Below are 22,670 nucleotides of genomic sequence, written 5' to 3' on the forward strand. Positions count from 1 at the left end.
TTTGCTCACGTATGTCCGAAAATGAGCCCGGTTAGTTGATTAAATTAAAATTTGTCAAAGCGTGTGTGAGACCGCAAACACACGTACCCATTTTGGGAATTACTAACAATAGAGTCCCCGATTGTCAAATTACAAGTCTATGAGTGGGTGTGTCATAAAAAATACAGCTAACGCTTTTATATTTCAAAAAAGTCTATGTCTTGTCAACAGTTGGTCCCTTCTATAATAATATAATGCCCTATTACACTTTCATTAATGTTGAACAATGTTGAAGTTTATCAGTCATGAATACGAGCAGCAGGTGATGAAGAGAATTCGGGGAATTAATACAACAACAAAAAATGATTTGACGAAGAAGTAACATGGAGTTTTATCGTCTGTGAAAATCATCACTCAGCCAATGGGACTTGGTCCATTTGAAAAATTCATGATTCTAATCATTCGTTTAATCTGTTAGCCGTCATGTTCAGAGTTGTTCACGATGTCCTGCCTGGATACAGTTTCTTAAACATGTGCAAATAACCAAAAAAAAATGCTTTCCCCTTTATCTTCTTCAATAACATGTGCAAATATCTAATAAAACCGAATTTGCTGTCCCATTTTTTTTCTTGAATATTTCACAATTCCATATTCGTTCGTTTAATTTGTTAGCCGCCAAGGCCATATTTTTTGTACACGATGTTCTGCTTGGATGCAGCTTTTCCAACATGTGCAAATAACTGGATCCTAAATTAGCTTTTACCCTCCATGGCAGATGGATTGGATACAACATCCCGCGCGTGTCTACATACCTGCGTTGATGCGGGAAGTAAAAAGCGCGCGCTTCTGTTTGCAGACGACGTCGAGCCGGGAGTTAAATCATTGTCAATAAAACCTCCAAATATCACCGGAAAGCATATATTGTCCAAAAAGCATGGTCAAACACTAAAGAACTATCTCTGCCATAGCGCTACTATTTCCATCATGTTTTTCATTCGCATTTTGGAAGGATTAATTATCGTTGGCATTGTTTTTCTCAGTCGTACCTTGTCGACGGAATCTGGTAAGTGATTACATTTTGCACAAACTTTTGTACAAACATTTACAGAACATGAAATATCGGTGGGTGGAAATATAAATATATACATATACATATATAAATATATTGTTCTCTACCATTGTTCTCTTCATCCATTTCTTTACACAATATTCAAAATAAAAGAGTTGCCAAAGCTGTTGTACATGTATAGCTTCACACACATTTGTACACTTTCTCCCATACGTGTACTGTGTCAAAGCACTAGCTTTGTATCAAAGCAAAAGCTTTGATCCAGCTGAGGCATGGCGGCTTGTCATTGTTCAAAACCCAACTTCACCCGACCAAGGAAATAATAATTGGTATGGTGTCGAAAATCTGTCTATCTGACGGTCAAATGGATCAGGGTCGCCTAGCCACTAACCCGTCTCTGTGGTCTAGTGGTTAAAGCTGGGGGCCCGGGTTCGATTCCCGGCAGAGACATTTTTTCGGCATCACCAATTTTTCCAAAGGGTAGCATACACTGTTAGAAAATTTGTCCTTAAAATAAAAGAAGTTCCTGCAGCAGAGTCTCGAGAACACCTGTAATCTTACCAAATTGCGTAATCTTACAGGAAATTGGTATTTGGTGTATGGAACCTTACAAATTTCCTTTAATAAAACACTCTTCCCCTTTTTAAACAGACCTGATCTGTTAAATTGCGTAAAAATTCCTGTTTTATGAATTAACAGAATGATTCTGTGATTGATCTTTGCAAAATATTCTTTCTTTTTTCTGTAAAATCAGGGTATTTTTAACAGTGTATATATATCGCGTGAGTAAAAAACTTACCTTAAAAGTTCCCAATTTAAGGGAAAATATTCATGAACACAATCATTATATATGGCCTGAAAAAGTATGTTCTCCAAAATAATTTGATACCATATTTATGTGGTATGTGCCAATGCTTGGATGATCAGGAGGTATTCTTTGCATTGCAGCGATGTAGATTTTGAATTGCGCCACGACTGCACTGAATGAAGGAACCCCAGATGCCATATGTCATAATCCTACATGAGTTAATAAACATATTTGCAAATACCTTTACAATGAATTTAACTTGAGAATTGATACTTAAATGTATTTTAAACAGTTATAATTCAAATTACTGAAAAGTGTTTTGAAACTGATTTTAATGCAACTCCAGAAGGATTATGACATCATTGACATCTGGATTCATTCATTGCAGTCATGCCATACTTTGACGGAATGCAAAATTTTCATCAAAAAATACCTTCTGATCATTAAAGCTTTATTACATACCACATATAGATGGTATCCAATTGTTGGGATCACATACTCTGTTGAGCCATATATGTGTTAATGACATATCTTTCCTTAATATATATATATATATATATATATATACACACACGAACACAATGAATATAGTAGAATACCATTAAGAAATTTGTGAACTCTGTTCTGTTTTCTTTTAAAATCTATTATTTCAATTTGTTTATGATATTCTACTACCAATCATGATTTTTGTATTCTTTACATGCCAAGCAGACTAAATTTTGGTTAAAACGTATCGGAGAAATAAGCTTGCCCGTTGGCATGGTTGGGTTATGCATTTTAATCTGATTAATTGTACATTGACCTTCTTTGTTATGTCCATCTGCAGAATTAGTTTCTTTCATAGTGGTTTCAGCATGTTTGGGGTATTAATCACACAATGTATCTACCCTATATAGTCACAATAATTAATAGGCACAATGACATGAATGAGCCATAATGTTTTAGCCCTAACTGCATGTCTGGCCATTCAGTACTTTGTATACGTGGATCCGAGAGAGCATTCAATTCATTTTGAATCTGACTACACATTATTTTAGTGGGTATAGCTGTGAGGGAGGGGGCGCACAAGCACTTCAAATGGATAACGCAAGAACCGGGCGCGTTGCTATGTCAGTGATTAAATATACGTTGTTTGGCGTATATAAATATATTCATACATTCGAGAGCACGTGATGACATGCTAGAACAGAAAAAAAATCTTCCAAACGCGGTCAGCTGCACGGAAAGGTAATTGGAGCCAACGGTCAACAACAAAAGGCATTCTTGCCAAAGATTAATTTGGTTTAGGTGATAGTTATTATGATAATTTCTAACTGGGGCTTTGGTGTGCCGAGCAGAATAGCGCCGACGTAGCAACGCACCTGTATCATGCTGGATGCCTGATGTTTGAAGGTTTGTATGGTGGTTTGAGCAATCGCGGAATGGGTTTACCATGTATAAATGTGTAAAGTCATGGGGGACTTAGATTAAAAAAGTGGATAGATTAAGCCAGTTCGTAGCTAGTCTGCGCATGATCAGAGGAAGGTCATTAATACTAAAGTGAAATGGTGGTTTAAATTTAATGAGGTAACTACCAACTTTGATGTCTTGGTTCTTTTGAATTGTGTTTTTCATTTACATCCACAATTAACAATGGGTCCACGAACGATTGGTATTTCACAGTTTGCCAAGTACATTGTACAACATGGTCTAATATGCATTCAAAGTAGAAATTCAACAAATACCTTCATGAAGTTTTAGATGGTGTGTCATTTTAGTCACCTGGTCTATTCAATTCTTCATCCTGGTATGTAAGGCATGCTTATGTAATATCTTGCTTTGAAATTTGCCTATCATAATGAAAGAATTGGAAGGTCATCTGACGAAAAATTGTCCATGAAGTTACTACATTGGAGGTGAATTGGAAAGGAAGTGAACGGACAAGTCACCGCACAGAAATGTTGTTAGCGCTAACAGTGCACAAACAGAGGCCCTGTTACAACCGGTATTGTAACAGCAATGCCTTCTGTTACAACAATGCATTACTTATACACTGAATACATGCTTTGACTTAACAAACCAAAAGATGTGACTGAGCTTACTGTTCTGTTAGGCTAACAACGTTTCTGTGCGGTAGGCTCGAGTCTACTCTGCTGCTCTATATTCGCCGACTCAAGCCAGAGCTTAGCCTTCTCTCACCGAACCCAAGCCTTCTACTCGAGCTTAACTACTGCTATATTCCACTCCTTCTGGTTTACAGTCCTTTTAAGGACTACACTCGATTATTTCGAATAGAATACTCCAATTTCTAACCTCGACTTTCTCGCCTTTCCAATTTACCTCCAATTCTATCCACTTTTCTTCTCACAGTCCCCTAGGACTACCGTAAACCTCTTCCGCGATTACTGATATTGCTTCCATATTATTTTTTTCTTTTAATTCCCATGTTATGGCCACCATAATTTACAGTGCTCTGATAAGTCGGATTCTTTTGTATTCAAATTTCCCTCCCAACTGTTCCTAAAAATTGTGCGTAAAGTCTCAATTCTGGCGAATTCTGACTTATTGATGGAAATAGCTAGTATTTATATGATCACTATTGTTTTGAAGCTGGAGCTTGCCCCGCCGGCTGGAGACTGTTTTCATCTTCATTGGACACGAAGTGTTACTTTGTGGTACAGAGCCTCTACATGTGGGAGGAAGCCCGTGAGGTCTGCCAAAACTCAGGCGCGCGGGTCATCGAAGTCGATTCGGAGGACGAGAGCGAGTTCATCGTCGAGGAGCTGATTGATGACGTCACATTTACATCTACAAAGAAGGCGTGGTTAGATTGTACCAACCTTGGAAGGTCCCTGCACGAATGGGTTTGTGGCCCCGATGATCACGAACTATTAACTACATACACAAGTAAGTCATCATATTCTATATCTTGCAAACTAACAATCCTGCTGTATGATACGTTAGATAGTAATCATGTGATAAATGATAGCTAAGACAAAAGGCGATACTAAAGGGGAAGGGTCAGAGGAAAACATGTCATATATCCTTTTATTTCATTTCAATTCAAACATAATGAAAGTAATATAAATCCGGTACAATTTTACAGATGAACATTCTGACCTTGTAAATAAAAACTGTATAAAACTGAGCACAAATGGAAAAAAGGGGGGGGGGTCCACTAAAGGCAATGCATGTAGTGGACCCCCTCCCTTGCTGGAAATGAGAAAAATAGCAAATTGTCGACTTAAACATGTATGCGTATACAGAAAAGAACAAAGAGAAGGAACGGAAAGGTGGAAATCAGATTGATGTAAACATATTTTGAATTACTGACCAGGGGCCCGTTGCAGAAAGAGTTGCAATCAATCGCAACTCTAAAAATCATGCGCAACTTGATTTTCAACCAATCAACAGCGCGCATTTGGGACTTGCGATTGATATTTTGACTTGCGTTTAAACGCAACTCTTTCTGCAACGGACCCCAGATCCAGGGCTAGTCAGAGGTCTCTGCTAAATGAAGGTGTATTGCGCATTAGACATAAGAAAAAGAAGAATAAAAAGAGGGAAGGAATGACAAGACAAAGAAGACAAGAAAAACATGAGACAGGACAAGACAGAATAAGAAGAACACGATAATCAAATTTTAAAAAATGTAAGAAAAGTCAGAAAAGGGAAGGGCCGGGGAAGGGCTGACCTCATACCGGCTTGATCTGACGACGAATGTTGATATAACTGGACAAGATAAAATAATAAGATAAAACAAAGATGAAAAAAATGCACTGATGATAATCAAGATAATAGTGAATGTTATTCCGTTGCAAATAATTATTGGAATGAAGCAGGAAAAGTTTGAGTTTATGTTTAAATGTATTTAAAGAGACACTGTCTTTAACACTATTAGGAAGTTCTAGAATTTAGGACCGTTGTGTATGAACACTCTAAAAAATGGAATGTTAAATCAACATTTAAAAGGTTGGAGGAGTGACAACCTTTTCCAAATGTTACATCCAACTTTGTATAAAGCTAAATCCAACATTTTAAGTGTTGGGTAGAACCATTTAAAGTTGTAAATGCAACATTTAGAAAATGTTGTCACTCCTCCAACCTTTCAAAATGTTGATTTAACATTCCATTTTTTAGAGTGGGTATTTCTGGCCAGTAAAATTCTATAAAGTGGTATATGAAATTCGTCAGTGTGTCTCGTGGGGATAGTTATGATAAAATTGATTTTTAGAGAATATGGCATCAAAAATATAGGAAAGTGAGTTGTTATTGTATCTATACATGAATTGCCCTAACTTGAATAAACACATCTTTGACTTTCAACAGTTTACTTTCAAGAAAAAGTGGGTCCGTATGATAACGGAAAGCAGAACTATAAATGATACGAAGTGCTTTCTTTTGTAAAAGAAACGATTTATCTAATATATATTGATGGGTATTACCCCAAATAAGAATCCCATAATTCAAGTAAGGCGAAATTAAGTACGAGTAAAGCATGATTAATGATGTGGAGGGAATGCAAAATTTTAGCATATTAATAATACCTATATTTCGTGAAATTATTTTGCATATATTTTCAATATGATTTACTCGCCTATGCATAGCGGAGCGAGACTATATTATAGACGCCGCTTTTCCGACGGCGACGGCGTCGTCAACATTGAAATCTTAACCAAGATACCTATATTTCGTGAAATTATTATGCATATATTTTCAATATGATTTACTCGCCTATGCATAACGGAGCGAGACTATATAATAGGCGCCGCTTTTCCGACGGCGACGGCATCGTCAACATTGAAATCTTAACCAAGATTCACCGTAACTTAAAAAGCATATAAACTTGGTTCATGAAACTTGAACATTAGGATAATCAAGTATTACTAAATATCCTGTCTGAATTTAAGATCACATGACTAAGGGCAAAGGTCATTTAGGGTCAATGAACTTAGACCATGTTGGGGGAATCAATATCGAAATCTTAACCAAGGTTCAGTTTTTGAAATGACATAACTTCCAAAATATATGGACCTAGTTCATAAAACTTAGATATAAGGGTTATAGTGTATCACTTATAGGATCCTGCCTGAGTTTCAGGTCACCTGATTAAGTTCAAAGGTCACTTAAGGTCAATTAATTTTGGCCATGTTGGGAGTATAATTTTATTGAATTGGCATCTTATATGGCAAAAAACAACGGCCCGAGGACTGAACCTTGGGGCACGTCGAAAGAAAGTTTAACAGGAGATGACATATTTTCACAAATCTTGACAACCGGTGATCTTTCATGTAGATAAGATGAAAACCAATCAAGTACAACTCCTATGCCACAAAATTTCAATCGATATTGCAATTCATAGTCGTGACCTTTAACAAAAACATATTGTCTGTTGAATAAATAGCTCATGAACCACTCCAAGGCCTTCCATCGCACACCATAGTGATACATTTTGAAGTAGGATTTCATGATTAATGGTATCGAAGGCCTTGGAATAGTCCAGGAAAATACCCAAACTGAACATTAGGGGCCCGTAGCTCAGCCACCCGTGGTTTGGAGAATCACAGCTTTGGTCGACCCACTCCTACTGCAAGGTTACTCCAATCTCATACAACGAAGATGGCGAACGTCTTAAATCGTCATGACCGATTCGATATTTTTTTTCTCGATTTTTTTTCAAGTCTACCTAACAAAAGATAGTGTATGCATTGACATAGCATCGTACCTGGCTCATTGCATAACCCATAAAAAGGGTTTTTATTCTTCTTTTGAAGCCCCCCCCCCATAATAGCAGCCATAAGATGCAGTGATCTGAACTTCTGCGGAGTGAACGTTCGTTTAATGCATATTAAGAATTAATTTCACCAAAAAATTGCGTACTGTTTTGGGAACTACCGTGGTGGTAATTTTTCATTTTGCCTGTCGGCAATTCAAGTGATATCCCCATTTTGTAAATTCATTACGATCATACTGACTCCTGGAAAAATACAAATCACTACAAATATAAAATTAGTAAGTTGTTGGTCCTAAAAAAGAGGATTATTCAGTAAATAAGTGGCTTAGTCAGATCTAGTTCTCAGTCATAGCCAAAATAGATCAATATCGCCCTATTGTGACGTCAGTGTGATTGGTGAGGGAATATTATTTAATAATTATTAGTAATATTGTCCGGTGAATCTCTCACCCATCGCATCTTTTGTAGACACTTTACGGCTTGTCGGTCTACCACAATGCACAGCCTAAAGCTAGAGAATTTGTAAAACACGAGGCCGGTAAAATCGATGACAGGTTTCTCGGGAGAATTTGAGGAGGATAAAACACCTCGCCCATGTTATTGTTTTTACTTTTTAATTTCTGCTCCCGTGTGTCTACAGTTATTTACATGTACAGTGTTATTCAGACAATATCATTCACATCTATTCCCTCATTTAAAAATTATCTGGAGATTCAATCGCCATGTAATATTTTGTCCTTATACTTTTTCGAAGGGGTAGTATTATATTCACCGATCTTCTAGTTTTTAGAGTGAAGGAGCAGAATTATTAAATCGGTAAAAAGTACCATGAAATTAGGGTGGAATCAATAATCTATTACATATTTAATGTTCTTAATTACCATAAACTTATAACATGACTGTAGTTTGTGAAAATATGGCATCACATACAGGCTGAATGAGCGAACCAATTAGGTATAAATGTCATTATGAATATAAAACCCCCCACTAATATCGAGTAGTCCAATATATTGTACGACTAGAAATACTGCAAATACCCTCAACTCTTTTCAAGGGCGTCGGCCGGGGGGGGGGGGTTACAACCTCCCGCTGATCGAGGCAGAGGAGATCCAACACTGGCAAGCAAAACGAAATTTGTACCCTTTCTTCTGCTTTCAACAGCTGATTTTCCAAACTGTAGTTCCACCTCCCAAAGATGTGCCACCTATACCACTGTAGTTCTACCTGGCCCATGGAAATGCACCTCCCCATGGTCAAACCATGGTCAAACTAGTCTACGCCCTTGCTTTTTTAAAATCCCAACTCCACTTACAGAATCAATAAAACTGTCAAGGTACATTCATTTTGAACAGTCTTCCAATTCATGTCCATGGTTGCCTTACTGTACATGTCATCCCTTGAAAAGCAAAATACAATATTAGCCACATAATAATTAAGACCATTGATAATTATTGAATAGATGCTACCCGAGAACTATAGGTATTTCTCACATTTCCCGGTATTAAGGGAGAAAAATAATTATCACGATTGTTGAATTTAATTATATGAATGTGAAAATTGCAACATCAGCGCAGCAAGTGTTAATAAACAACTTCAACTGGACACAACCAACATTTCTAAATGCAGTAAGGGGGGGGGTCCGTCCAATTAGAGAATTTCTCTTGTTTAATTATTATATTTTATCTGTATTATTTTGTAGTATCGTTTGATTGTTTGTACCTCAGTTTACTTTATACTTCTTTATCTACATACTATTATCATGATCATTGTCGGCTATTTAATTTTATATTAATGTGCACTTCTACTTCTACGACGATACTCAGCAGGATCCATAAGTGAGGATGTAGTGTTAAGGAAATATCTTGGGTGCTCATCTGCAGTGCATACTTCTTGTTGCTTTTAAAACATTGTGCTGTTTGAGCAAGTAAAAATATAGTTCCTTGGTTTAGATGGTTGTTGTTAGATGGTTGTTGGAAGCCCACCCCCCCCCCGAAGGCCTCCAATGAAGGGGCATCATAGATAGTTGGGAAGTTGGGAAGTGCATTCCACGCAGTCCTGGGAGTTCCAGTATAATTGGGTGCGGCATGAATAGCCAACAACTTCTTTGGATGATATTGCTGAGTGTTGCTGCTGGCAATCATATAGGTGCTGTGTAGTACTCTGCATTGATCGTTACCATCCTGTGATGAATGTTGTACATGAGGTAGAGGCTTGCAGCATTTGAGACGCTGTCCATACGATGGTATCTCTGGAGGGTAAATCTTGCTGCTCGCCTTTGTACTGCTTCCATTTGTGAGATGTGCTTGTTTGTGTGAGGGTTCCAGGTCGAGCTACAGTATTCCAGGTGTGGTCTGAAAAGACTGAAGTAGGCTTGTTGACGGATCTTTCGGGTACGTGATTCTACTTCTACGGAGATTCCTGGTGACAAGTCCTAGGAGTCGATTCGCTCGTGATGTGATGTTGTTTATATGATTATTCCAGGACATATTTTGATGGAAGGTCAAGCCAAGATACCGGAGATCTGAAGCTGATGCAAGAGGAGTATTTCCAAGCGTGCACATTGTGGTGATCTGGCTTTCCGACGAAGAGAAAATGAGATATGGTAGCATTTTCTGTGTTCATCTGCCACGTATTAGTCCACAAATGCAGCTGGTTGAGATATTGTTGTAGAGTAAGGCAGTCGGTTTCATCAGAGTTTTGACGGTAAAGTAGGCAGTCGTCAGCAAAGAGCCGAATTTTAGAAGAGATCCCATCTACTACATGTACTTTATCACTGATGGAGATAAACAGTAGTGACCCGAGGACTGTGCCCTGCGTGCGATACCCCAGAGGTGACTGGTACCCATTCCGAAGACTCTCCATCCACAACACGCTGCAACCTTCCAGTAAGAAAAACCCTGATCCATCTCAGCAGATTGTCACGGATCCCGTAGTCATTGGTAGTGATGAAGTTTACGAGGGAGGCGAACACGGTCAATGTAATAATCAGCTGCATGGGTATTACAAGAAAGGTCAGGACGAAAGCTATCTTTAACATCGTTGAGAATATTGTTTTCGTCATAGTGGTCCATGGTGTTGCTAAAGATCACATTTTACTGCAGAAGGGTGTTATTGATACAGGGTGATAGTTGGAGGCCTTGTCTTCTTTTTTGAAAACTGGTGATATGTTTGCAAGACGCCAATCGGAGGGTACCATTTCTGTGTCAATGAATTGCTGAAAAATATCGGTCAGGATCGGTGCAATCCCCTCAGCAAAGTACTTCGTGATCCTTCTGGTAAGCCACCTGGACTTGTTGCTAACATTTATATCTTTCAATAACTTGACAATGCCATCCACAGAGATGCCGATTCCTTCCATTTAAAGGGAACGCATGATGGCCAAGATCTGGGATGTGCAAGTTATCCTCAACTGTTAAGACTGGAACTAGTCATTTAGCACTGTCTGATATAAGCTTCTGACCACTTCGAAGGGATCTTGCTTTCTGGATTTGATGAACTTCCAGAATTGTTGCTCTTATCCACTGGGGACAACATTGGAAAGTCCAATTGTTGTGAAGAAGTTGAGACCTCTACTCTTTTTGGTATATTATTGTACCTTAGACTATCATGTTGTGTTTTTGATCACGTAGTTTGCTATTGCAGTGTTACATTTTGATCATTCTACGTATCATTTTAATTTGATATGGGTACTTGATTTCCAATTTCATATCTTTTACATTGCATGCATTTTTTTCTTTTTAATTCTATTTTATTACTTTCACTGTTCATCACGGTATGATTATAGTTATATGTATTTTTACAAAGGGCTCTCTCGAACGGCACCTTTTTTGTGCACTGAAGAGAACCCTTTCTAAAGAAAACAGAAATAAGTAAATAAATAAGTAAATTAGTTTCAATTCATTATTCCATTACTTTATTCTAATATGAGATAATAGAACCTACTCTTTAGGTTTTAGAATAAAATACTAATAAAGAAGACGCAAGTATATTAAAACATTGACTCGCTAATTTGCATACAACCAGTAATGCGCAAAATTAGGCATAAGAAAAAAGTCAATATTTCTATTTTTGTCTGATATCAATGATTTGTTTTCCGTTTTGCTTATAACTTTGCAACATTACTTAAAACAACATGATTCATTTTTAATCTCTAATTACTCGATCGGCCGTAGTGTGCATATACTCTTGAATGTTTTACTACATCATTTTATATCCTCTCATATGATCCAATTTAGTCACCATCAAAACTGTCGAATGACCTTGATTGGAGAGCTGAAACCATCGTTGATAGGTGAATAAAAGAACAAATCCTTTCTGTCTGGTACAAAAACGTTGAATCAATTTCGTATCATAATCATGACGTTATTGAACGCATCGAAATGGAGCAGAGGGATTTTGTCCTTATAGCGCTAATCATATGATATTGGGTGTTATTGCAAGTTATATCCATAATTGGGAGCGTTTTTTTTCATTTATCTTTTTTTTTACAATGGGAGATTATGACAATAGTTTAATTCATGTGTTCAAGTGGATTTAGTAATTTTTCAGACGTATCATCATGAGAGAATGTCGGTCCATGACCCAAGCTCCCTAATGATACAATTAGGGAAGCGGAGTCGGAGGTTTGTTTGCAGATTGCTCTGGAAAGAGACATTTACATTATGAAAAATTAATTCCCCGAGGAAATCCAATCTCCACGCATCCTATAGAGAGGGAGAACATTGATGGATTTAGATCAAACAGCTCCCAACCCAAATGCCTGGATGAATAAAATGGAAATAAATGAAAATGTGGCATAACCGAGTTGCAAGTTCTGTTTACTCAATATACAGACTATTCCATCGTGAACCGGATGGGGGAGGGGGTGCACACGGGCGAGGGCCCTGGGAACGATTAGGGGGTGCTGGTTTGGTTTGCCAATAAGCCGAGAGAGAGAGAGAGAGGAAGGTTTCTACTAAGAAATGAAGGAGTTGTTTTTTCTAAATGATTGACAAGATAAAAAAAAACAGGTTTCACTCGCAACTGAACGTCGATATTGGTCAGAAAAAAGGAAAAGAACCCCCCCCAAAAAAAAAAAAAAAATTATAGCTCCCAAATGACAGATTTGTTCAAATCTCGAAATTTTAGTAAACCAACCTGGTTTCCAGGGGTTGCCGCCTCTCAACATACGCACCACCAAGAGAAAACCCCAAGCATCCCCTTCCCAGTACTATGACAGAGGCCGACAAGGGAGGGGGGGCACTCTACACCTTTGGCCAAAAAGTTTATGGACCGACATAATCAGGATTATCATAAGATGAGTAGTATCCCTTGGAAGTGAGTGGAAATAGATCACTTTTTGTTGTGCATTTCATTTTGTATCTGTTGTCATTTGTTTTACACAGCTATCAGATGTGTCTACATTGGAAATTATTCTCGTTTTTCCGCAACGATACCCCCATGTTCCCTTTTTAACCCTTTGCGCGCTGATGTTGCAATTTTGGACATTCGTACAATTAATATCAACAATTAGTTTTGTCCCTATATAACTTCAAATTAGATAAGCTAATAAAAGGCAATAGTTCTTGGATAACATCTATATAATAATAATAAGTATAAATGATGCAATACGGATAGCTTGAATTAAAGAAAAAAAAACATGGAAACAATCGTCATTATTATCCCCCCAAAATTAATTCAGCGTGCAAAGAGCTAAGGGTTCAATCATTACCCCCGCCCCTGTCATTGAATCCCGGATCAAACTCTGATAGTGTTAAAAATGTATGAAATGTGGACGGGGAAATGAAGCTACACTGTAATTAATTTTGGCGGTAACGCTCTGAAAATTAAACCCTGAGCATGAATGTGAATGCGATTCATAGATTAATCAACCTTTACTTTACAAAGTAGGTAGGATCAATTAGTGTAATGGGAATGTTACAGTACGGAATAGGGGAAAGGGAACACACGATAAATGAGCCGTAATGGTCTTCTACGTCATTTGTCGGATGATAATATTGTAATTTAAGTTAGGCACGGCTTTTTGAAATAAAAAATAAAGTGCTGAAACATCAAGGTCGATGGTTTGAGTCCTGCTACAATACTCTTGCCTTAAACAAGTAATTTCATTCACATTGTTTATTTTTCTTCCATCCAATTAGTTGTTAAAATGATGATTATGGTGTTTATATAATAACATATCTAAGAGCGAAATTTCCATCTTAATCAGGTGTTCAAGGTGCTTCACTGACAAAAATGAATAAAAAGGATGTCATTAGGACAGCAATCTATATGGTAGCCTACCACTAGCGTACCTATGTGGGGGGGGGGCAGTCTATCTCCCCGACGAGTCACAACTCAAGCAAGGGACGTACCCCTGCCCCCCCACCCTGACTGGCTTGAAGACCCTTTTTTTTTGCTTGTCAATTTTTTTTTCTGGTACGAAATCCTATATTTGTGGTTGAAGACACCCTCTTTTTTTGCTTGTCAATTTTTTTGGGGGACGAATTGCCCCCCCCCCTGTAGAAAATCCTAGGTACGCCACTGTACAGATATTTCTTCAGGTTGCCTCCAGTTACGATGTAAACAAGGTTTTAAAAAAATGAATTAACTAAATGAAATCATGTTATTTTTTTCATCCAGACTGGAAACCTGGTGAACCAAACAACTTTAATGACGAAAACTGCTTAGAAATCTATCACGATGGAATCTGGAATGATAAAGAATGTGATGGACGGAGATTGACCATTTGTGAAAGTAAGTAAAACAACAAAAAAATTATAGATCCTGGATCGACTTGGGAATCGTTGCACAATGACTTGCAATAAACATGATAAAGAAAGATACAAAATACTATAGCTAGTAGATAATATTCAGAAGCGGTCATTTTTGGACTTCCGTTCACTATTTTTAAAAGTAAACTCTTCTGTAAAGGGCCCTTTACGTGTAATGAATCTAGTTATTATGATTTTACCGCGTGGGACCCTATATACTCGTGGCTTAATTAGTCTTAATGCAGTCGAGATTCCCAATATTTCACCTGGTGCTTTCAGTGCAAAGGCATTGAATTTCCTATGTTTTATTAAAAACCTGTTGACACTATACTTTGCTTAATAAACTTTGCTAATGCTAATGGCCCAGTCACATTTTGCCTACGATGGCCGTATACGGTGATTCGAAAACAGCCGTTTTTAAAAATAATTTTTGTACCAGCTGTAAAGCGGCTGTTTTCGATTCACCGTGTGGACACCGTAGGGGAAGTGTGATTGTAGCATCAATAGTTTCAATCTAGAAAATCATATTTCACTTTTAGCTGATGAAAGCGAAATGAATAATAATCAATTTGATTTTATTTTAGCTCATGATGTTTTTAAAAAAAGTAGTGCGTTGCGCCCTTTGGAAAAATAACTTTAATTTACAGCTTTTATGCAAACACCTCACTCACAGTTGTTATCGTGTTTTATGTGGGTGTGAAAAACCTGCACATATTCGCAGGCGCCTTTCTCCTCATATTATAAATTTTCCAATTAAATCAAGAATATTAAGCCCAACATTAAGATTGTAATATTTTTATCAACCCCTCCCTCATTCGTAACTTTATGTGGCCTCTCAAACAAAGACGTTTAACGTTTAGCAGTTCGTTTGACTTTTGGCTGTATCTACGACCCTTTATTATGAAAAGGATGAATTTATGGGTGTTAACTTTCATTTGTTAATGAGAAAAACAGGGCAGTGCGACTTGGGGGTCGTTGAATAGAAAAAAGTTATAAAAGGAGGATAAAGAAGAAAGGAGAAGGAAGAGGATTATTGTGCTGGATTAACAACATCATGTCCCTATTTCTTGTTTGAAAGTAAGAAGTGAAGTGAAAGGTAACCGTGCCCACTCCTCCCAAAATACCTTTGAAGCGCCCCTGAATACTCTGAAAGGGTGGGTGGAAAATATAAACCCGCAGTAACTTCGTGTCTGTAAAAGACTGATTTTTTTCTGTTCTAATCATTTGAAAATAATAGAACTGGCTTGTTCCCATCATTTATTTCCTTTATGGAGGAAAAAAACGTTTACAAATTCCTAGTCTTTTTGAAGACAAAATCAAACTATTACCAAAAGAGAACAGGTGGAAATCCCAAGACATTGCAGATGTACATGGTATCAAATGCCACACGCAAAGGAATGTCATTTGACAGAAACGGTCTTAATTTGATAATCGCGTTTTTCTCCCAGCGAAGGTTATTGATTGATTGCTAAAGTTCATAACCAATTTCAATCAAATACCCCTTGCATCTGCAAGTGTTTGCTTTATAAATTCTTTTCCATCCCCCTTCCTCCTCACTTCGTGTCATTGCCTGCATTGAAAACAAAAGGAAATCATACGTTGATATTCTTCCCTTGCTTTCTTTGATTGTCTTTGAGGCAATAGGATAGCAGAGAAAAAAAAACTAGAGGTGAATGTCAGTATAAGAAATAGGAGCTAGGAAGGATAGGTTGTACAAATTTATTAAAAAAATACCCTGCCATTTTTTATGCTGGTTCCTCGACATATTTTCTTTCGACAAAAAATATTGTCTGTGATTGTGATGGTATTTTAATTACAGAATTTTTGTTCACGACGATCCTCGGTCGAATGGACCACAATGCGCGCTCCCCAAATCCCCGGTAAAATGTTGTGATTTCGACCGACAGAAATCCGGCCCGAGAATTGTAAACTGAAGGAGAAAAAAGGGATGTCTCCAAGACACATAAATTTGGTCACATGGTTACGGGTGATGTCATCGTGATATCTCATGCTTTATTGACGTGCATAAAGATGTATATTTTCATATTATAATGGTATGGTCAGAAGAGAAAGAAAAATCCTCCCTCAGTATTGCCACAAAAGAGCCTAATTAAATAAATAAATCGATACATGAGGCCACCATTATGTTGACTCAGTCATTATTTTAATCAAATACTGTAGTAATTAGTCATGGGCAAAAATGGGCACGCATTGGAATTTATTCCTTGAATGCTAATGGCTCCTCATGTCAGCTAATGACAACCAGGGTAATGCTATACAATGAAAAACTTCGTAGAAAATAAATGAAGCGCAATCATATCAAAAAGTTCATTACAATAATTAGCAAGAATTGGTGTGAACTTACACCCTTCCTGATAAAATATGAATGGAATTTGTATGTTTTTTATCATGACTTAAAGAAGATACTGCTTTGGTTTTCTAATGATTGAGTATGATGGAATTCAATTTCCGCGCCGTGCAACTTACCCCCAAATAATAATATAGGATTAACTCTCTCGAGAGATGATTAAAAGGTTGACCGAAATAAAATGGATACCGCAGTCATGTATGTTCTTTTTTTCTACTAGGTTTGTTTTATCTCCTATTTTCTCACGTTTGACAGGAAAGATAATTATGGAAAGACTTTCAAATCGATTTTAATAATCAGTAATGCACTTAATAGAATCATACATTTTGACAACCATGTACCATGTGGAGCATTGTGGCCCAGTGGATTAGTCTCCTCACTTTGAAATAGAGGGTCGTGGGTTCGAATCCCAGCCATTGCGTAATTTCCATCAGCAAGAAATGTATCCACATTGTGCTGCACTCAACCCATGTGAGGTGAATGGGTACCCGGTAGGAAGAAATTACTTGAATGCTTTGAGCGCCAAGGCAGCCCAGCTAAAGCCGGGCTAATAATGATAACAGGGCCCGTTAGGAGAACAGTTTTCAGAACTGAAGTGCATAGGCGGCGGAAGCGGGGGGGACGTGTCCCCCTAAATTTGAGGAGGGGGGGACGGTCCCCCCCTAAATTTGTTGTTGATGACCTTTTTTTTTTTTGCTTGTCAATTTATTTTCCTACGTCCCCCCTAAAATTTTTAGGTTGAGAACCTTTTTTTTTTTTGCTTGTCAAAAAATTTTGGGTTGTCCCCTCCTAAAATTTTTTGCTTCCGCCGCCAATGCTGAAGTGGCTTCCCCGGGAAAAAAGCCTATATTATCGTTATTACTTTGAAGTAAATATATCTAATTCAAAACCATTCAAACTCGCAATTTTGTTTGATAATGTTAACACCATCATTGTTTTTGTATGGATGTTTCTAATGCATCATTAACAATATGTGAAATCATCTTGAATGACACCTTTCCTACATTTAACATGTATTTTTCTACATGGTTGATAATGTTTTGAAAAGGTATGGCTTTGAATCAGACCAAAGTCTTAAGTGGTATCCCTCCTTTCGGGTAAAGCTTGGTAGAGCTGTTCTAAAATGAAATTTAAAAGTGAAATTCAAAATAAATTCAGTTTTTTGTTTTTGTAATAATTTATATTGTATTTCTTTCTTGATGAAAAAAGGACCTGCCGGATTTGTCTCGAAAAGTATTTCCATGAAAAGATACGGAACCTGGCCACCACGATGCCTCCGGAATCACGTGATCCAGATTATCCACTCAGCATCACTCGTGGAATGTGTCAGCCGTTGCCTGGCTATGGGAGAAAGCTGCTTGTCTTTAAATCATTTCGAGGGGACAAGAGAATGTCAACTGAATGATGCCAACGATGTGACCGATTCCGCAGATTTTCAAGAAACAAATAACTGCAGATATTATCGACTTCTGGTGTAATTAAAGGAGAATTAAATCCTTGAAAACCAGTAGTATGAATATATAAATCAAGAAACAGATCAATGCAAGTTTGAGGAAGGTTGAATGAAAAATTGATAAGAGCATTATAAGCATTTTGATATTGAGATCACTAATGCTATGTACATCCTCCAGTTGGCAATGTGACCAAGATCGTCAATGTCACTTATCAGTGGATGTCACACATACCTTGCCCATTAGTTAATATTTCACCAAATTTTCTAATTTATCTGTTCATTGGAAGATCAGGGCCCATCTTACAAAGAGTTATGATCAATCCTATCAATTGTTAACTCTATGGAAATCCATCAGTGTCATATTTTTTTCTACAAAATTTGCACAATGTCCTTTGTAAACAGACAAGCTCAGTAAATTTTCAAGAAAACAATGAATGCATGAAATTAAATCATAGTTAGAAAATATTTTGAACATGCAAAATAGATGTTGCTGGCCGTCCATAGTTGTGATTGATCAGATCAGTTGCAACTCTTTGTAAAATGGGGCACAGGTGTTTTTTTTTAGAGGGCAGGTAATAAGAGCTTCACAACGTTATACCATGGATGATTTTTTGTAATACCATTAGAATGGGCAAAAAAAGAGATGTTTTCAGATATATTTTCCTCAGTGTCCAAATGAGAGAGTTGTTCATGTGTGACATCACAGATCTTGTTTGCATGACCAATGGGAGGATCTCTATAGCATTAAAGATCGCGACATTCAAATGCTTGTAAACTTTGTTGATCTTATTCTTCAAATGTTCTGCTTTCACATAAGCTAAGTGACTCCAAGGATTTTAAGAGCATGATACGTTAAAAGGAGTATTGGGGTGGGGTTTAATTTCCACAGTTTTGAGGCTATTTTCAAAAAAAAGTTTTCAACCAATACCTCGAAATTTTTAGAATCAAATTCCCAAATATATCACATTAGTGAAACAACTGGAGACTTTTCTATAAAGGAGTTGCTTTATATCTAAGTCAAAGTCACACATTCTTAATTAGTCCCTAACTTTATTTCTAAAAATCTTCCTATTGATTTTATTTGATGATGGTAACCATACCAACCAACTTTGATGATTAATTCACACCTTCAGTGGAACCCTTCACAATGAAACATGAATGAGCACATCTCATATCTAAATTTTTGTAGGCAGTCAAACATTCAATATTTGTCATGTCTGTCCTTGACAAATTGCAGTTTTAATCAAGCGATAGGCATGCAGGAGGATGCAATCGAGATATAGCTTAAAAGCCAAAAATGTAAATGTAAAGTTGCAAATATACTGAAAAGATCCCACGATCTTTTAATTAAATGTATTGATCAGCAAAATGATCTCATAATCCTGCGTTTTCCTCTTCTCTTTTACAACATAAATTAATTCAATGTTTCAATAATAAACTAAAATATTAAAGTATTCAACCATTCTCCTTTTTGACAGTGTCTGTCGTTACTTATTGTAATTGAAATTCATAATATATCCTCCCATGCTGTAAGTTTTGCAACGTTGCAAAATTTGATCTGAAAAAGCAAATGGCTATTTTTTCATTCTTTCACTGTTTCATCTTATTCGATGAATTATAACAATTTGTTGTACTTAACGAGCATACACATGTACATTGTCCAATTTACATGTATATATGAAAGCTTCTTCGTCACTCATGCATGCAACAATTACACAACTGATTTATCTTCGGAGCAGGGGTATTAGATCATACCGGGGGGGGGGGGATCTCCTGTCTCAGATATAGAATCTGGGAGATGATACAAATAATATTCCACAGAGGACCAATCAGACTAAATTTATCATTCTGCGTTAAATCACGCATCATAGAAAACCACACCTTCAAACTTTGATGGTCTCTTCGAAATATACTAACTAAAGTGTGCGCTACCTCATTAATGATGCGCCTAGTCTTAGTGGATACAAGTAAAAACACATCCTAAATTAATGGATAGTTAGGAAATTATTCTTCTTAAACATCAAAATCAAGTGCTTGCTTTTTCACTGAATATCAAAATTTTGGTTTACAGATTTAAAGGTCAAGTCCACCTCAGAAAAATGTTGATTTAAATCAATAGAGAAAAATCAGACAAGCACAATGCTGAAAATTTCATCAAAATCGGATGTAAAATAAGAAAGTTATGACATTTCAAAGTTTCGCTCATTTTCAACAAAATAGTTATATGAACGAGCCAGTTACATCCAAATGAGAGAGTCGATGACGTCACTCACTATTTCTTTTGTTTTTTATTGTTTGAATTATACAATATTTCAATTTTTACGAATTTGATGATTAGGACCTCCTTGCCTGAAGCACAAAATGTTAAAATAATGGAATTCCACGTGTTCAGGGAGGAATGAAACTTCATTTCACATGACAATGATGAGAAAATGAAAATATTTCATATAATAAAATACAAAAGAAATAGTGAGTGAGTGATGTCATCAACTCTCTCATTTGGATGTAACTGGCTCGTTCATATAACTATTTTGTTGAAAATAAGCGAAACTTTAAAATGCCATAACTTTCTTATTTTACATCCGATTTTGATGAAATTTTCAGTGTTATGCTTGTTGAATTTTTCTCTTTTTATTCAAATCAAGTTTTTGTTGGGGTGGACTTGTCCTTTAAGGAGACCATAAAAGCAGTCCAACCTGACAATGCGATGGTTTTAATAGAAGCAGACAAAAAATAAAGAAAATATTGCAACAGTTTGATATTGTGATGTCTAATGAGCAATTCCTCCATTTTGTCATTTTCAAAAAAATTTAAAATTGATTTTTTGCAGGGGATATAGCAATCATAAGACACATCATCTCATACCCCCTTTTATGATGAAGAATATTGCTTTTTATCTCTCTCTTTGCCAGGTTTTCATCCATAATTTCCACCAATATATATATTTTTTTCTGCTTTATTTTATTGTTGAGGTGAACCTCGCCTTTAAACAATAAAGTGTGTTGCCTATTCATGCTATGGCATTCGTCGGTGAGAACCCTTTGGTCTCTTCCAAATTTTCCACATCCAATTAGCATCTGAGGAGCCCAGAATCCCCTTTCCCCCCGGGGGGGGGGGGGGATAAATCGGGTCTTTTAGCTCTGGTTTTACCAATAAGTAAGCCTTTATAGGTCGGGCAATTTTTGAAATATTTCAATATATTTATTGGATAACATACATTATAATACTTAGGCACTAACAAAAAAAGTCAAAGGTCATAGTAATTGCAATGAGTATAAAATTATATAATGATGTACAGGCCCGGGGGGCCAGTTACATTGACGAGTGGATACCATGCGCGACCAAAAAAACACGTAAAAAGGATGTCCTTTTCACGATAGGGCACGTTACGTACGTAACGTGATAAGGGTGTCAAAAACACCAAAATAATGAAAAAAGGGTATCTATTTCGCTAGGAAAATTACGTGTTTAGGGTCGAATTTGCTGGGATGATAAAACAAAATTAAAATGTTTTATAAAGGATGTCCTTTTTGCCCCAACACTACGTGTTTAGAGTCCTATTTGCGCGAGGGGTAGACGGTTGGGTCGTACTAAACCAAATAAGGCAAAGCCGACGACCGAAGGACCCGTAACAATAAAACATTCCTGTACTTGTTTAGGGGTTCATTTCAGGGAATATTTGCCAAGAGTATCGTTTTGTTTCCAATACTTATTAAGGGTATAGGTTTTCACACGCCAATACTTGTTAAGGGGTGCATTTTCATAATATGGAAATTACGTGTTTAGGGTGCTTTTCGAGACCCCATGGTCGCGCATGGTATCCACTCGTGAATGGAAGTGGCCCCCCGGGTGTACAGGATAACCTAATTTGACAAACATGTATCTTAGATACTTCCTGGCTTACAAGACAATTTTAATTTCAAATTTAAATGATTTTCAATTAAATTGACACACATTAGTCGATGAAAAAAAAATGAATCACATACAGCGGTGCTAAACTTGGTGAATTATAAAATCCCACCAGAAAATGCACTCCTTCATGCCGAATGTAATAATTATAATAGGCATTTATATAGCGCCATCTATCCAGAAATATTCTTTCCCGAGGCGCGTTGTTATTATTACCCCGGCTTTAGCTCGAGCTGCCTTTCAGCGCTCATGCATTCAAGGAATTAATCCTGCTGGGTACCCGTTCACCTCACCTGGGTCGAGTGCAGCACAATGTGGATAAATTTCTTGCTGAAGGAAATTACGCCATGGCTGGGATTCGAACCCACGACCCTCCGTTTCAAAGTCAGAAGACTTATCCACTGGGCCACAACACTACAATGCTCAGCGAGCCCAGAGAAACATACTTTATTAAATATATTTTATTACCTGAATAAAAACATGGCAGAACTTGAACACTTCAAATATGTTCATTGTCTGGTAGAGTTCACTAACCTTTTAGCACCACTGAATCTTTGATACTGTGTTATAGAGTATTCAAAATACTGTGAAGAGAGGCTGAAGCAGGGAGTTGTTACGA

General features: G+C 37.1%; 1 protein-coding gene across 1 annotated transcript; it reads left to right on the plus strand.

Moving 5' to 3' along the window:
* Nucleotides 1-829: 829 nt before the first annotated feature.
* On the plus strand, nt 830-18,504 carry LOC121424079 (perlucin-like protein). The gene is made up of 4 exons (XM_041619665.1): nt 830-1,042; nt 4,446-4,742; nt 14,191-14,304; nt 17,899-18,504. Exons 1-4 carry the CDS (start codon nt 964-966, stop codon nt 18,165-18,167), a joined length of 759 nt encoding a protein of 252 aa, XP_041475599.1. The 5' UTR covers nt 830-963; the 3' UTR covers nt 18,168-18,504.
* Nucleotides 18,505-22,670: the final 4,166 nt, after the last annotated feature.

The sequence above is a fragment of the Lytechinus variegatus genome, chromosome 11, assembly GCF_018143015.1.
Source record: "Lytechinus variegatus isolate NC3 chromosome 11, Lvar_3.0, whole genome shotgun sequence".
NCBI classification, from domain to species: Eukaryota; Metazoa; Echinodermata; class Echinoidea; order Temnopleuroida; family Toxopneustidae; genus Lytechinus; species Lytechinus variegatus.

Bases quoted from the DNA above. Each gene is read 5' to 3' on its own strand.
- LOC121424079 (XM_041619665.1), top strand. From the start codon at position 964: ATGTTTTTCATTCGCATTTTGGAAGGATTAATTATCGTTGGCATTGTT. The intron at 4,743-14,190 runs GTAAGTCATCAT...TTTTTCATCCAG, and splicing joins ACTATTAACTACATACACAA to ACTGGAAACCTGGTGAACCA. The intron at 14,305-17,898 runs GTAAGTAAAACA...TGATGAAAAAAG, and splicing joins GAGATTGACCATTTGTGAAA to GACCTGCCGGATTTGTCTCG.